A 13,962-nucleotide genomic window follows, 5' to 3' on the forward strand; every position below is an offset into this window, starting at 1 on the left:
AAAGATTTCAGTGTTCCTTTTACAGTTACTATTGGGCAAACGTGTGCAATTCTCTTAACCAACTGTAATTTTGTTTAAAATGGATTTGAACAATTTTTTACATAGGATGTAACTAACCTACAAGTTCGAAGAAGAGCCATGCTGGCAGAGATGCTACTTTAGGTTTCATTAGTAACTGAGGTCAACACAGTCGTACTAACACATCACTTAACTTTTTTTTTAATTTTAGCTTAATAAATTAAAGCCATATCTACCATACTTTCATAGAAGACATTTTACAAAATAATAATGATTGGAATTCTTAATTAAACATACAAATTTTAGAAAAAACTTATTTTATTAAGATATTGATTTTAAATATAAAAAAAGAAAAAACAAAGATTTTTCTTAATCCATCCTAGTCTTCAACATTTTAGTGGTGATCTTATCTTTTTCGATGATGTGCACAACTGCGCCCCAACCGGAGATGGCATCCCGATCGAAAGCGTTAACTAACGACTGAAAAAAGAACACAATGAAGAATGCAGAAGATACATTAAAATAAGTGCAAGTCATCTTACCTGAGAGATGACTTCGAATAACGCAGCAGGCTCTAGATCTGGTTCCCAAAGTGTTTCGCACATACCATACAGCTGTTCCGAACAAGTTCCACCGACGACAAAATCTTCCGGCTCGTTGATACAACCGATCTGTAATAAAATTATAACCATCAGTATGAGTACATAACAGACTGTATCGTTCAATCCACTCACCAGATCCATATTGCAAACGTAAGGCTTAAATGTCACCGGTTCCAAGCCGGCGATAATCGGCTCCACAAAATACGGTCCGAATCTCTTCTCATACAGCATGTTTGAAACGACCGACGAGAATATCTGAGGGGTTATCCTTTTATTTTCTTTCAACTCATAGAGATTTACTCTGAATTTTAATCGCTGATCAACGGTCTGCGTGTCGGTAGCCAAACCGGGTAGTCCCAAGAAAAGATGTGGCCCTACTTCGAATATCTTTTGAAAGTCGGTCGAGAGGGTCTGCGCCCGCACCCCGAACCGTCTGTCTGCGGCGATGGCTACGCAATCTTTTCCCTTCATCGCCACCATTGCACCTCCGTTGTACGCCAAAATCGACTATGAAACAAAAATATCAATATGAATAACCATGCATAAAATTACTGATAAAAGTGTGATTTTCTTATTTCAACGCCCAATATACTACTGAATGTACGTTATTAGCGAAAAACACAGTTCATTTGCAGACTGTTTAATCTATATATTAAACGTTATAAGCGACAACATACCATGATTGTTAAAAAATGAACCACACGCTATAAACCGACGCCGGCGACGAAAATGACATATCACGGGTGGTCAGTTTTAAAGGCAGGGCAATTTTTTGGCTATAACAATATAATTTTCAATCATGACAATGTTTTATGAATTATTATTATAAAATCTATATTTAATTTGTAATATCTTATAGTTATAATGTTATAATTTAATCGTAACTTTTTATCTGACTATTAAAAATATATCTGTTTTGTTTTAATATATTATGTTAAAAATGTTAAATTATAAGCTACGCTAAATAAAGTGTATAATATAAAAAATACTAGAATTACCCAAAATAAATAATAACTAAAAGTCATTATTTTTAGTCGAATCACAAGGTGCTGAAGAGAGTAAAATATGTTTATCAAACTAAAAAAAACAGTTCGGCTACTTTAAGGTTTGTCTAGGTTTTTTTTGTGTTTCACATGCAAATTTTTCGTCATTTTATTTGCTTACATTTTTGTACAATAGATCTGCGATAGTAAATATATTTGTCAAATTTCCTATTCTGATTTTTAGATAGTATATACATCAGAAAGGGCAAAACAGGATATATTAATATTTATAATTTTTACTCCAAACTGAAGTAAAACAATTTACACTTAAGCTTATTTATAAAAGTAAAAGTTTCTCATTTTTCGATTTTCTCAACATCTCGAGTAATATGAAATATCTGAGATACACGATTATTTTGTTTACCAGAAAATGTTCAAGGGCGTCAAAACGAAATGATTATTATAATACTTAGTCAAACATACAACTTATATTGTCAAATAATATTAATAGTGTTAATCAGAATTTATTATCCTTTTGTGATAAACCGTTTTCTCTGCCTGCTCTGTATGCAGCTTTAAATTTTGCTGATTTTATTTATTATGTGATGTTGAACATTTAAAAATATTTATATAAATTTACAACAAAAAAAATATCATAATTTTTAAGAAACCTGCGAATATCTCGAGAAAAGAGAAATTTAAATTTGGTAAATCTCGGAAAATAATTCACGACAAATAATAATGTAAATACAATTGATTTCGCTTAATTAGGACACATTGGGTCAAAACATTTTAGCTCAAATAAAATAAATTGATGGTAAAATTACAGAATTAATGTTTTTAATACACTTTAATAAATTCTTAAGAACGATATCTTACATAAAAATATTTTTTAATTAGTAAGCTAACATATACATATGTAAGGTAAAATAAAATTAAAAACATATTAAAATTTTTGCTCAAACAATTATAATAAATTTTGAAACTTTATAATGAGTGAATTTTTATTGCAATTGTCGTCGTATTTACCTATTTTTTATATTTTAGTTCAATGACTTTATCAGTTATAGTTATACACACAGTCTTGATTTTTATCAAAACAAATTTAATTGTTATATGTTACCGACAATACTGATAATTAACAATTGAAACTTGTTAAATAAAAAACAGTGTTCTAAGTTATAAAGAAAATCACTGTTGTTGAGATTTGGTTTTGTTATTATGATTTGGCAATTAAACGGAATCGACTGTAGTTTTTTTCATTGTCATAATTGTTTTACATTTTTCGATTTTTATAAAACCGCAGTTCTAAATGAAATACACACAAATCTCGCACTGCATATCAAAATACCATACAAAGAAATTCGTATATAAAAATGATTACAAATATATTATATCGATCTTATAATAAAAAACTTTTTCTTTCTAATGTTAATATATTAGAAAATGTTGTAGCAATAAAGATAGCGTCTACGTTTAAACTTGATTTAAATAAAGTGTTAATTTATAAGCAAAATATTTATTAACTGTTTGATCAAATTCAGCAGGAAAAATATAATGAATACATTCTAAATGTGTGGCTATGCCTCAAAACAGTAATCTTTATTTGTAATTAAAATTTGCCTTTGGGCTTGAGGATAATACTTTAGTATTGTACATCTATTTTAGATTGTGTTTGATATTTTATTTATATAAAAAAATAAGACTTCGTGGTTCTGGTTTAAATAGTTGAATAGTAAAAATGATGGAACGCTTGGTCGTAAAGAAAGCGGTTACGGCCAAAGCGGACGTTCATGGCCGGCAGTGTTCCGTCTGACGCAATTGGTTCACGCGGCGATTCATAACCTGGTCGAGATGGAGGGTCTATCGTTCGACTTGACCAAGAAGAAGAAAAAGAAGAAGACCGGGTTCGATGTGGAGGCCGCTCTGGGAGGTGGAGGCGCGAGCGATGCTCCCGCGGAGCCCCAGGCGACCGCTGAGCCGCAACCCGAGCCGGAGCAGCCGACAGCTGTCGCGGACGACGACTTGGACCTCTTCGGCAAGACGAAAAAGAAGAAGAAGAAGACGTTCTACAACACCGAAGACTCGGAGAGCGCCCCGCCCGAGCTGAAGGAAGACAAGCCGGCCGCGGAGGAACTAGACGCCAAGGAAGACGACCTAGAAGATGACTTAGATCTCGACATAGATTTTTCTAAGACTAAAAAGAAGAAGAAAAAGAAGAACTTGGACGATTTTATAGCCGAAGACGAACAGAGCAAAGCCGAGAACAAGGAGAACGCGGACGACGCGAATAGCAACACTTGGTTCGGTTCCGACAGGGACTACACCTACGACGAGCTCCTGAACCGCGTGTTCGACATAATGCGCGAGAAGAACCCGTCCATGGTGGCCGGCAAGAAGCAGAAGTTCGTCATGAGACCGCCGCAGGTCGTGCGGATCGGCACCAAGAAGACCTCCTTCGCCAATTTCACCGAGATATGGAAGACTCTCCATCGCCAGCCCAAGCATCTCCTCGATTTCCTGTTGGCCGAGTTGGGAACGTCCGGCTCCGTCGACGGTAACAGTCAGCTCATCATCAAGGGCCGCTTTCAGCAGAAGCAGATAGAGAACGTGCTGCGTCGCTACATCAAAGAATATGTCACGTGCCACACCTGCCGATCCCCGGACACTATTTTGCAAAAGGACACGAGATTGTTCTTCTTGCAGTGCGAAACGTGCGGCTCTAGATGCTCCGTCGCTAGCATTAAATCAGGTTTCCAGGCCGTCACCGGTAAGAGAGCGGCCATTCGTGCTAAGACTGCCTAAATTTGTGTATATACGCATACCGGAAAGATCTAACGGCGTCCGTTTGCATTCACCAACAAAATCTGCGTCGAACGTAGAGCGTCCGACCATATTAAGTTGACGTTTCATAAACCATCACGTTCCGTTGTATTCGATATAAGCAGTCAAATATGAATAAATGCAATTTTTCTCATCATACGGACGAATCGTGTAATTTTATTGTCAAATTGTTCACAATTGTAATAAATATTTATCGTATAATATATGCAATTTTTTATTGTATAACGTTTCTTAAAAAATATACGTCCGAAACGACAAACTGAATCTTTAATTTAACGTTTGCAGATTGTGTAAAACTCACTTTACATCATACATTTCTTAATCAATTTATCAAATCGCTTAATTTGAATATGTTGTAATTATTAGTGTTTTTAGAAAGTAAGTATTGATTATCAACTAATAATAAGTCATACTCGGTCCCAACATACGTGTGATACACCTAAAGTTATTCATATTTTTACTGTCATCTTTGTGAGAAAAATTTAAATATGACCAGAAGCCAGGGTGTTATACCAGATAATAATTTAAATTGTTGTAACGATACCCTCGGAACATATAACATGTCTTGAGACAAATTATTCACTGAAAATAATTCTTATTCTCCACCTCGACTGTCCTGGGCCATATTTTTTATTCCGTCCAGCCAATGCAGACATAGTCTACCTGTTCTTCTCTTACTGTTAATCTCGTTGCTGACATAATTTTTTTATATTAATGAAAGATTCTAGATATACAAACTAGTCAACCCTGTTAATACAGAAATCATCTGTCATTTTCACCAGTAGATATATATATATATATATATATATATATATATATATATATATATATATATATATATATATATATATATATATATATATATATGTATGTATGTATGTATGTATGTATGTATGTATGTATGTATGTATGTATGTATGTATGTATGTATGTATGTATGTATGTATGTATGTATGTATGTATGTATGTATGTATGTATGTATGTATGTATGTATGTATGTATGTATGTATGTATGTATGTATGTATGTATGTATGTATGTATGTATGTATGTATGTATGTATGTATGTATGTATGTATGTATGTATGTATGTATGTATGTATGTATGTATGTATGTATGTATGTATGTATGTATGTATGTATGTATGTATGTATGTATGTATGTATGTATGTATGTATGTATGTATGTATGTATGTATGTATGTATGTATGTATGTATGTATGTATGTATGTATGTATGTATGTATGTATGTATGTATGTATGTATGTATGTATGTATGTATGTATGTATGTATGTATGTATGTATGTATGTATGTATGTATGTATGTATGTATGTATGTATGTATGTATGTATGTATGTATGTATGTATGTATGTATGTATGTATGTATGTATGTATGTATGTATGTATGTATGTATGTATGTATGTATGTATGTATGTATGTATGTATGTGTATGTATGTATGTATGTATGTATGTATGTATGTATGTATGTATGTATGTATGTATGTATGTATGTATGTATGTATGTATGTATGTATGTATGTATGTATGTATGTATGTATGTATGTATGTATGTATGTATGTATGTATGTATGTATGTATGTATGTATGTATGTATATATGTATGTATGTATGTATGTATGTATATGTATGTTATGTATGTATGTATGTATGTATGTATGTATGTATGTATGTATGTATGTATGCTATGTATGTATGTATGTATGTATGTATGTATGTATGTATGTATGTATGTATATGTAATGTATGTATGTATGTATGTATGTCTGTATGTATGTATGTATGTATGTATGTATGTATGTATGTATGTATGTATGTATGTATGTATGTATGTATGTATGTATGTATGTATGTATGTATGTATGTATGTATGTATGTATGTATGTATGTATGTATGTATGTATGTATGTATGTATGTATGTATGTATGTATGTATGTATGTATGTATGTATGTATGTATGTATGTATGTATGTATGTATGTATGTATGTATGTATGTATGTATGTATGTATGTATGTATGTATGTATGTATGTATGTATGTATGTATGTATGTATGTATGTATGTATGTATGTATGTATGTATGTATGTATGTATGTATGTATGTATGTATGTATGTATGTATGTATGTATGTATGTATGTATGTATGTATGTATGTATGTATGTATGTATATTATATATATATATATATATATATATATATATATATATATATATATATATATATATATATATATATTACTACTAGCGAGAATATAGTTTAACTGATAGGCGCTAGTGAAATTATATGGTGCTCTAAAATGTGTGTGAAACTCAAACTCGAAACGTTCATTTTCTATTCAAATCCAAATCTAACTTTCATTAGGTGAAGTCCAAAATACAAACCATGCCAACTCATCTTTCAGGGGAAAATAAGAGGAAGAAGTATAGACAGATATTGCATCTCGCATATTGCTCCATAGTTTGTCTGCTTCTGGGATGGCTTATCATGAATATTATCTCTATATGCTAGTAACTGCGTCGATTTTGTGTAAATGGTTTTCATTGTTGCACTGAATATATAGACCTTTTCAAGGGTTATATTTAAAACCAGGTATACGGAAGTTATTTTTATTGTTTGAATGCGGACCCAGCATTGTTAATTCGACAATGTTGGCGATGTTGCATGGAATTTCAACCTCTTCTATTGCTTCGCACATTTTTCATCTATAGTTGCTGTCATAAACCGTCTTGATATCAACGAATATGTAATACTTGTCCACGTTACACGTACGCTTTTTCGATAATCTTGCACTCCTTCACAAATCCATATTGATATTATATTTTCCTACAGTGGGTTCCACATGTGGGAGAACTTTGTCATAGAGCATGTATAATATGATAATACTCTGTATGCTATAATTAGCAGACTGATCCCACAATAGTTCTACACAGTAGTGGATCGCCTTTTTTTATCTATGAGGCATATCATTCACTGATCTTTAATTATCATGCATACATTGGAGAACTTCTGCTTCGCTATAATTCAAAAACTGCTAGAATCCCGTCACTACTAGAGTCATAATGGTCCTTAGAACTTCTTCAACTGAAAGTGTATCAAGATCGTCCGTTTAAGTTTAACTCTAATTTACGTCTCTTCCTGATGTCCTACATAATCTTCACCATTTAGCAGCTCCCTATAGTGATTAGACCGGGCTGTTATTTAGAATGATTCTGTCTTTACATTGGTAAGTTTTTGCGTGGTTTGAATTCCTTCCGGAAGCTATTTATATTTTAGTGTAAGTGTCCGCATGTATGATACATAAAAAGATTCATTGTTTGAATCTTTTTATGTATCATACATTTTTTGATAAAGCTACAAAGAATAAGATGTTGGACATGGTCAAAAATGCAATGTATTTCTTTGAAATATGTCATAAAGAATGGATGTCCATTATTGTGTGTTACTTTCACACCTGAAAATCAGCTGAAGTTTACAATGCTAGTGGGAAAATTGAAGAAAGTTTTTTTGGACTTAATTAACATCAAAGATTTCAAAATAAGTTGAAATATTTAAAATAAAATAACTTGTAATTCCAAATCTTCATGGTCAAAGCTGAAGTGTGAAACATTGCAAATATCAATGACTGCCATTCTTTAAACTTAGTAGTTGATGCAGTAAAAAAAGGGACGTCATTTGGAGGGGGGGGGGAGTGCAATTGGGGGCATAATAATTTTATAAAAGCTTTTATTCTGTTTAAATACGTTAAATTTACATTCTATGCTCTTTGCTTAACTAAATGATTAACTATCTATGAAATGGTTTTATTATATTTTAGCCTCTTCATAAAAAAACATTTTTACTTATTAATATTCAGAGTACTCAAAATTACACGTTTTCCCGTTTTTCTGTCCCTTTCAAAATTCATAAGTTTGTCCCTTACTGTCCAGATCTAGCTTAAGCAATTAGAAAATATTTTTTTATAAATAAGCTTTAAACGAACTAAGTAAAAAACAAAAAGTCGCTGCTACAAAGCTGTAATACCGACTTAAGACCATACGATTTTCCTACCAATCTGATATACAATATACCACGTTTCCATAAAAATAAGATCCAGTCTTATCTAAATTTTTGGTCTAAAATACGCACTAGGGCTTATTTTTAGGGGATGTCTTATTTTATATGCACAACAAATAAAATTTATTTACATATAACGATCTAAACTTATTACATTACAACAATCTACATTTATTCAATAAGTCATGTCATCTTCGCCAAAAACATCGTCACAACTAATCAAATGAGGAATTCCAGTTGAATTTTTTGCAAACAGTGAAATATCTTATCTCATCACTTAAAATGCGAATTAGCAAAAGTGAAAAGTACTCACCCCACGGGCATGTTGATTTCCATGCATAAATGATTCTATAATAGCTTATTTATTGCAATGTTAAAGAGTCTCGAAATGGACAGTCATTCTTATGGGAATATTTATTTGGTCAATTCTTCTCTCTGCAAATAAGCTCTTCACGTCTTTAGCGCGATGGGTATTGGCTGAATCCTAAAGTGCCAGTATTAAATCAATCAACTTCTTTATAACCAGAGATGTAATTTCAGCTTTTTATAGAGGAAGGGGCAAAATAGAAATAGTTAGCGTTCGTTCTTTTAATATTCTGATTTCATTAGAATTTATAGTATTTCATTTAATGACATGCATTTTACTAGTCAAATTTAAGGAAGGTAGAGGGGGGGGGGGTGGATGGGAAAATTTGGAGATTAAAAAAAATAAAAAAACAGATTGACCCATTTTTAGATACAAACATTGCAACACTAGATTGAATGTAAATTGTTTCACATACTGTTAGCATTTTTGTGTTAGGCTTTGGATGATCACAAAGCTTGAATGAAATACGCTGTTAACTGGCACAATGGTCTCGAATGTAGAGAAGGTTCTTGTAAATTGTTACAAAATATTTTGTTTTTATATATCATGTTTATAATTACACTGCTGTTACATTTAATTAACAATATTTTCATTTTAATTTGTAATTGTGTTTTAAATTTTTGTATTACACTATATAAATAATTTTATAAAAGCTTTTATTTGCGTTTTCTGATCCTTGCTGAATTAAATGATTAGCTATTCATAATATTGTTTTATTATTATTAAGCTTCTTTTTAATAAATTTCCAAGGTTTCTGAAAATTTCCAATTTTGCCCATTACTAAATACAGAAGTGTTATATTGTATGGGCAAAATAGTGCGCGTTATGACTCCGAATTGATAGATAAAAATAAACCCCTTGACGGCTAGGTCTAACGTAACCTAAAAGAATGTTCGTCAACCGGGGCATCCGGGTGGCGTTATGCCGGGGGGCCAGAGGCTCCCGGTCGGCGACACGCATGGCTCCTTTGCCGGAGGCCGAGTACACCGCGACCCCCGAGTACCCCGATCTGCCGCCGCTCAAACCCAAATTCAACTGGCCGTACGAGATCCGCGACCTGCCCACGATCGAGCAGAAGATCTTCAAGATGAACATGCCGCGCTACTATGGCTGGAAGTGTACCATGCTGCACGAGCGACCGTATATGCAGTCACTGCCTTTCCTGCGAATGGTCACGCGCACTCATATGATGGAAGGAGCGGATTCCTTGCCGGACGCCTACATGCCTTACGAAAGTGCGGCGACTTATTTAGCGCAGCAGCTCAAGTCGGAGGTCGAAGATGTGCTGCTTTTGGAATGGTGCTCGTTAAGGTATAACTAATAGTAGAGTCGAGTTGAGTAAGATTTGCTAATTCTATTTAGTTATGGCTGTCTAAAAATTGTTAGTAATTGGCATTAGTAAAAGTAATAGAATTATTTTAAGATATTTACCATTTAAATAAATACACAGATTGAGCAACATTTTATCTATAGTGTGCATTAACGTTTTGTTAGTGTGGCTAACGACCAAAATTAAAAGCAGCATTCGAATGGGTGACCGCTTATAAAATTTCTGGAATAGTTTTGTATGTTTTAAAATAATGTTTAATTTCAGTTTATTATAATAACTATTTAAATGAAGAAAATGCGAATGTTTTTTAAGCATTTTATAAAAATATGTGAATTATACTATTACCCACTGGATTTGCGCCTGCGGTATGCAATAAGGTCTTAAATAAAATTTTCAGTGTGAGAGTAATCAGCTTGCATAAGCAAGAGTGGATGGTAAATTGTTAGAAACACATGTTTCTTAGCATTTTGTGACAAATGCTAAAATTCAGTGCCTTCACTCTCTGTTTGACAAAGCCTTTAATGATAATTTATTATTATTGTACTGCTTAAACAATTAATTTTATGGAACAAAGTATTTTATAAATTTTTAGGGGGCTTAGTTAACTTATTGATTTTTTTTTCGGTGTGTCATACATTTCTGAGTGATATTAGTTCCGAGAAACTCTCTCCTTCTGCTAGGCTAGGTATATCAACGGTTTTGAGGAATGTCCTGAAAAGTGTTCTCAGTTGATTTTGAGTTATCAACCAGTGCATCTTTTTTTAGGACGAAGGCTTCGACTGGTGATTTCATCTCCGGTAACAATTCGTCCTAGGTAGCAATCACCTTGTGTTTAAAAACGTTACAAAAGGGCCTGGTAGGCATCAATACGTTGTTCTTTCAATTCTGAAGTCAGCTCGTGTGGTACCTATCTACAAGTGTATGCTGGTCAATGGCTTATCTTTAGATGTGAATATATTTCACTCACTGTTACGATGTCTTCATCCGTTGCAATTCGTGTAAAAAACTAACGCTGTTCCGCTTTGGTGCATTTTGCATATGTTTTGTATTTGTATCGCATTTTTAAGATTTTTGCCTAACTCGGCGTCATATATTATGAAACTTCGAATATAAAAGGAAGACTAAATTACTTATGAAACATTATATTATGTATTTATTTTCCAATTTAGAAATGAATTGAAATTTAAGCCAGGTGCAAATGTGGAAGCAGAAACACAAAAATATATGACCAAGAAAATCGTTAAGCAGTTGAATAGAATATTAATGAATCATCTTTCACCAAATGCGCCACATTTGATAGAATCTCAAGTGAGTATCCTTCTAAAACTATTTCAATGTACTTGTATTTTAGTTATTCACTGAGTTTTTTCAATCATCTTAGGTTGATATCGAACCGAGACATGAAGCTTTTTGGTTCCACGGAGGAATGTATAAAAAAGCAAAATTTACATATTTAGATTCATTAAAAGACCAGAACCATAAATTCACAAACAAACCGTTGCAATTTATAGGTATTTTATTAAAAATAATTTGTTTTAAAAATTATAAATTCAATATTGATTATTTTTAGGAGAGCCTATTTTGGCAATTCGTAACAGTTTGCCTTTGGAGCCGATAATGCCTCACGAAGATGCGTCAAACGCTAGTTGGGAAATTCCGAGCCTCGTTTATGATCCTTGTGCTTTTGGATACACTTCTGAAAAGAGGCACGGAACTCTCATTCCTGGTAAGAACCATGATAATATATTTTTATTTTCATTATATGTTTATTAATGATCGTTATTATTAGGTTTTTGGCCCGGCGAATTGGCTGAATTTGGACAGCTCACCTATCATTGGGATAATTGTATTTTAAGAAAGGATTATGACGAAAATGATAAATTAGAGAAGAAGCACGGTCAAGCGCTTCTTATTAGCTTCTCCTGGTTGCTCGCTCAGGCTGCGTATCAAGGATTTACGACTTTCAACGACATCACCTATCCGTTTGTGACGCAAACTGTAATAACAGACGGACAATACTTTTCGTTTTACGTCTATCAACTCAACACTACCGAATTTCACATGAATGTTCTAGCAGAAAATAATAAGAAAAACGTGTGTTACTGGACGAAACCTATGAAGCTGTTCGAGACTGTCGATTCTGTTAACAAAGTTATCGGTTTTAACGAGCAAGTTTTGAAAATGCTCATTCAATTTTATTTGAATACGCCCAAGGAGAGGGAAGGTGTCGTAATGAAACCGTATTTGAGCGAAGACGTTAAAGTTATCGCCGACATAGCTGAAGATGAAAAAAGAATTTGGCTGGAGCAGCGTTATAAACATATGGTATCCAATAGAGTGAGGCACAAAACACCCTATGAAATATATCAATGGGAGCATATATATAAGATTAAATTCCAAACGAGACCTATGGATGCAAGGAAAAGGCCTTTTGAATGCTTCCAAAAGAATCCATTATTAAAACCGATGGACGAACACCATCCTGCTTACATACCGAAGGTATTCCGTGAAGGCGGTAAAAAGAATCGCAAAGGAAAATTCGCAAAGACTTATTATCCTTAATAAGCATCTGTAGTTATTAGTTTTTTAATTGAATAAATATTTATATAAAATAAAACTTTTTGTATCTTTCCTGAAATATAAAAGGTCTTGACAAGTTTAATAAAATCAATTTAATATTAAAGTGCATTATATTTATTCTTAAAATTAAATATAAATATAATAAATTGAACCCTTTGGTTATTTGCACTAATATCTTTAAAGATTTTGAATAAGAACAAAAGAGAATTGATATATTGCTACTGATTAAAAAATTTTCTTGACAGTATTGTGAATAATCAACTGGTTTTCGATATTATGCAAGTTATGTATGTAATAGTCTGAACATATAGCAATAAAAAATTATTAATAATACTTTAAAATACGAGAGGTATGTTTATCGCACATGTATATGAAATTAATGCCATGACTTAAGGGTTAGGTTATAATAAAAATGAAGTGAAACGTTACCAATTACACAGAAAGATAATCAAAAGATGTTAAATGGCAACATACCCATTATCAAAAAGCTGTTCATATCATCTTGTCTCCTCAAAACTTAATAGGGAGTCTTCAAAAGAATCGAACCCAGCAAACCGTGCAGGATGAGTAGCATGTGTAGTGAACTCTTGAACTTTATGTATCATTTTCATACCAGCATACCCGACACTCGCGTTTTGTTATATTGTACCCATCAACATTTCGCAATATATGTTTTTTATTTTGGATGTTCTACTAGTGAAAACGACAAAATTTACCACGGGAAAAGCATTTATCTTAAGTTATTTCATGCGTAATTGAGCAACTGTCCTTTTGACTTATTCTTAATTATAATGAAAGAAAAGCGAATTGAAAATTGAAGCTGCTAGAAGTGGATAAATCGACAGGAATTAATAGGATTATGGTAATGAACACATTTTTACCTCTAAATGTGCATGTCAGGATTGTTAACTCAATCACATGTATTTAATGATTTATAACCATATTTTTTTATTACTCGAACAATTGATAAATTTTATTAATTATAAAAAATAATATCAATTAAATGATTACTTCTGGACCTTTTGCAGCAGCCGTTCCTTTCGATGATTTTCGTACATTTCGGGCGGTATCTCGGTTATAACTTAGCAGATGTTGGTTTTTAGGTGCTCAAACGTATCCACACAAAAAATCTAACGGTGTTAAATCGCATGAACTTG

The 13,962-nt window shown here is 32.8% G+C and overlaps 3 protein-coding genes across 3 annotated transcripts; 2 read left to right on the forward strand and 1 right to left on the reverse strand.

The window, feature by feature from the left end:
- Window positions 1-318: 318 nt before the first annotated feature.
- Window positions 319-1,427, reverse strand: Prosbeta3 (proteasome subunit beta type-3). Its single transcript, XM_088182351.1, has 4 exons — window positions 1,298-1,427; window positions 753-1,127; window positions 561-689; window positions 319-498 (listed from the first exon to the last, which is right to left on the reverse strand). Exons 1-4 carry the CDS (start codon window positions 1,298-1,300, stop codon window positions 388-390), a joined length of 618 nt encoding a protein of 205 aa, XP_088038477.1. The 5' UTR covers window positions 1,301-1,427; the 3' UTR covers window positions 319-387.
- A 1,975-nt stretch (window positions 1,428-3,402) lies between these two features.
- eIF2beta (eukaryotic translation initiation factor 2 subunit beta) lies at window positions 3,403-4,706 on the forward strand. The gene has a single exon (XM_088181894.1). The coding sequence runs from the start codon at window positions 3,458-3,460 to the stop codon at window positions 4,406-4,408; it is 951 nt and encodes a 316-aa protein (XP_088038020.1). The 5' UTR covers window positions 3,403-3,457; the 3' UTR covers window positions 4,409-4,706.
- Window positions 4,707-9,733: 5,027 nt separating this feature from the next.
- On the forward strand, window positions 9,734-12,842 carry mRpS30 (mitochondrial ribosomal protein S30). Its single transcript, XM_088182512.1, has 5 exons — window positions 9,734-10,206; window positions 11,395-11,533; window positions 11,607-11,736; window positions 11,796-11,951; window positions 12,015-12,842. The coding sequence occupies exons 1-5, from the start codon at window positions 9,785-9,787 to the stop codon at window positions 12,785-12,787; spliced, it is 1,620 nt and encodes a 539-aa protein (XP_088038638.1). The 5' UTR covers window positions 9,734-9,784; the 3' UTR covers window positions 12,788-12,842.
- The last annotated feature ends 1,120 nt before the right edge of the window (window positions 12,843-13,962 follow it).

The sequence above is a fragment of the Plectrocnemia conspersa genome, unplaced genomic scaffold, assembly GCF_051122295.1.
Source record: "Plectrocnemia conspersa isolate PC_06_02 unplaced genomic scaffold, ASM5112229v1 ptg000003l, whole genome shotgun sequence".
NCBI classification, from domain to species: domain Eukaryota; kingdom Metazoa; phylum Arthropoda; class Insecta; order Trichoptera; family Polycentropodidae; genus Plectrocnemia; species Plectrocnemia conspersa.

What these genes read in the sequence shown, in the direction of transcription:
- Prosbeta3 (XM_088182351.1), bottom strand. An exon ending in ACGTTTGCAATATGGATCTG is followed by an intron (nt 690 to 752) that starts GTGAGTGGATTG and finishes ATTTTATTACAG; the next exon opens with ATCGGTTGTATCAACGAGCC. An exon ending in TATTCGAAGTCATCTCTCAG is followed by an intron (nt 499 to 560) that starts GTAAGATGACTT and finishes TTCTTTTTTCAG; the next exon opens with TCGTTAGTTAACGCTTTCGA.
- eIF2beta (XM_088181894.1), top strand. Translation starts at nt 3,458, where the DNA reads ATGGAGGGTCTATCGTTCGACTTGACCAAGAAGAAGAAAAAGAAGAAG.
- mRpS30 (XM_088182512.1), top strand. Translation starts at nt 9,785, where the DNA reads ATGTTCGTCAACCGGGGCATCCGGGTGGCGTTATGCCGGGGGGCCAGA. An exon ending in TTGGAATGGTGCTCGTTAAG is followed by an intron (nt 10,207 to 11,394) that starts GTATAACTAATA and finishes TTTCCAATTTAG; the next exon opens with AAATGAATTGAAATTTAAGC. An exon ending in CAAACCGTTGCAATTTATAG is followed by an intron (nt 11,737 to 11,795) that starts GTATTTTATTAA and finishes GATTATTTTTAG; the next exon opens with GAGAGCCTATTTTGGCAATT.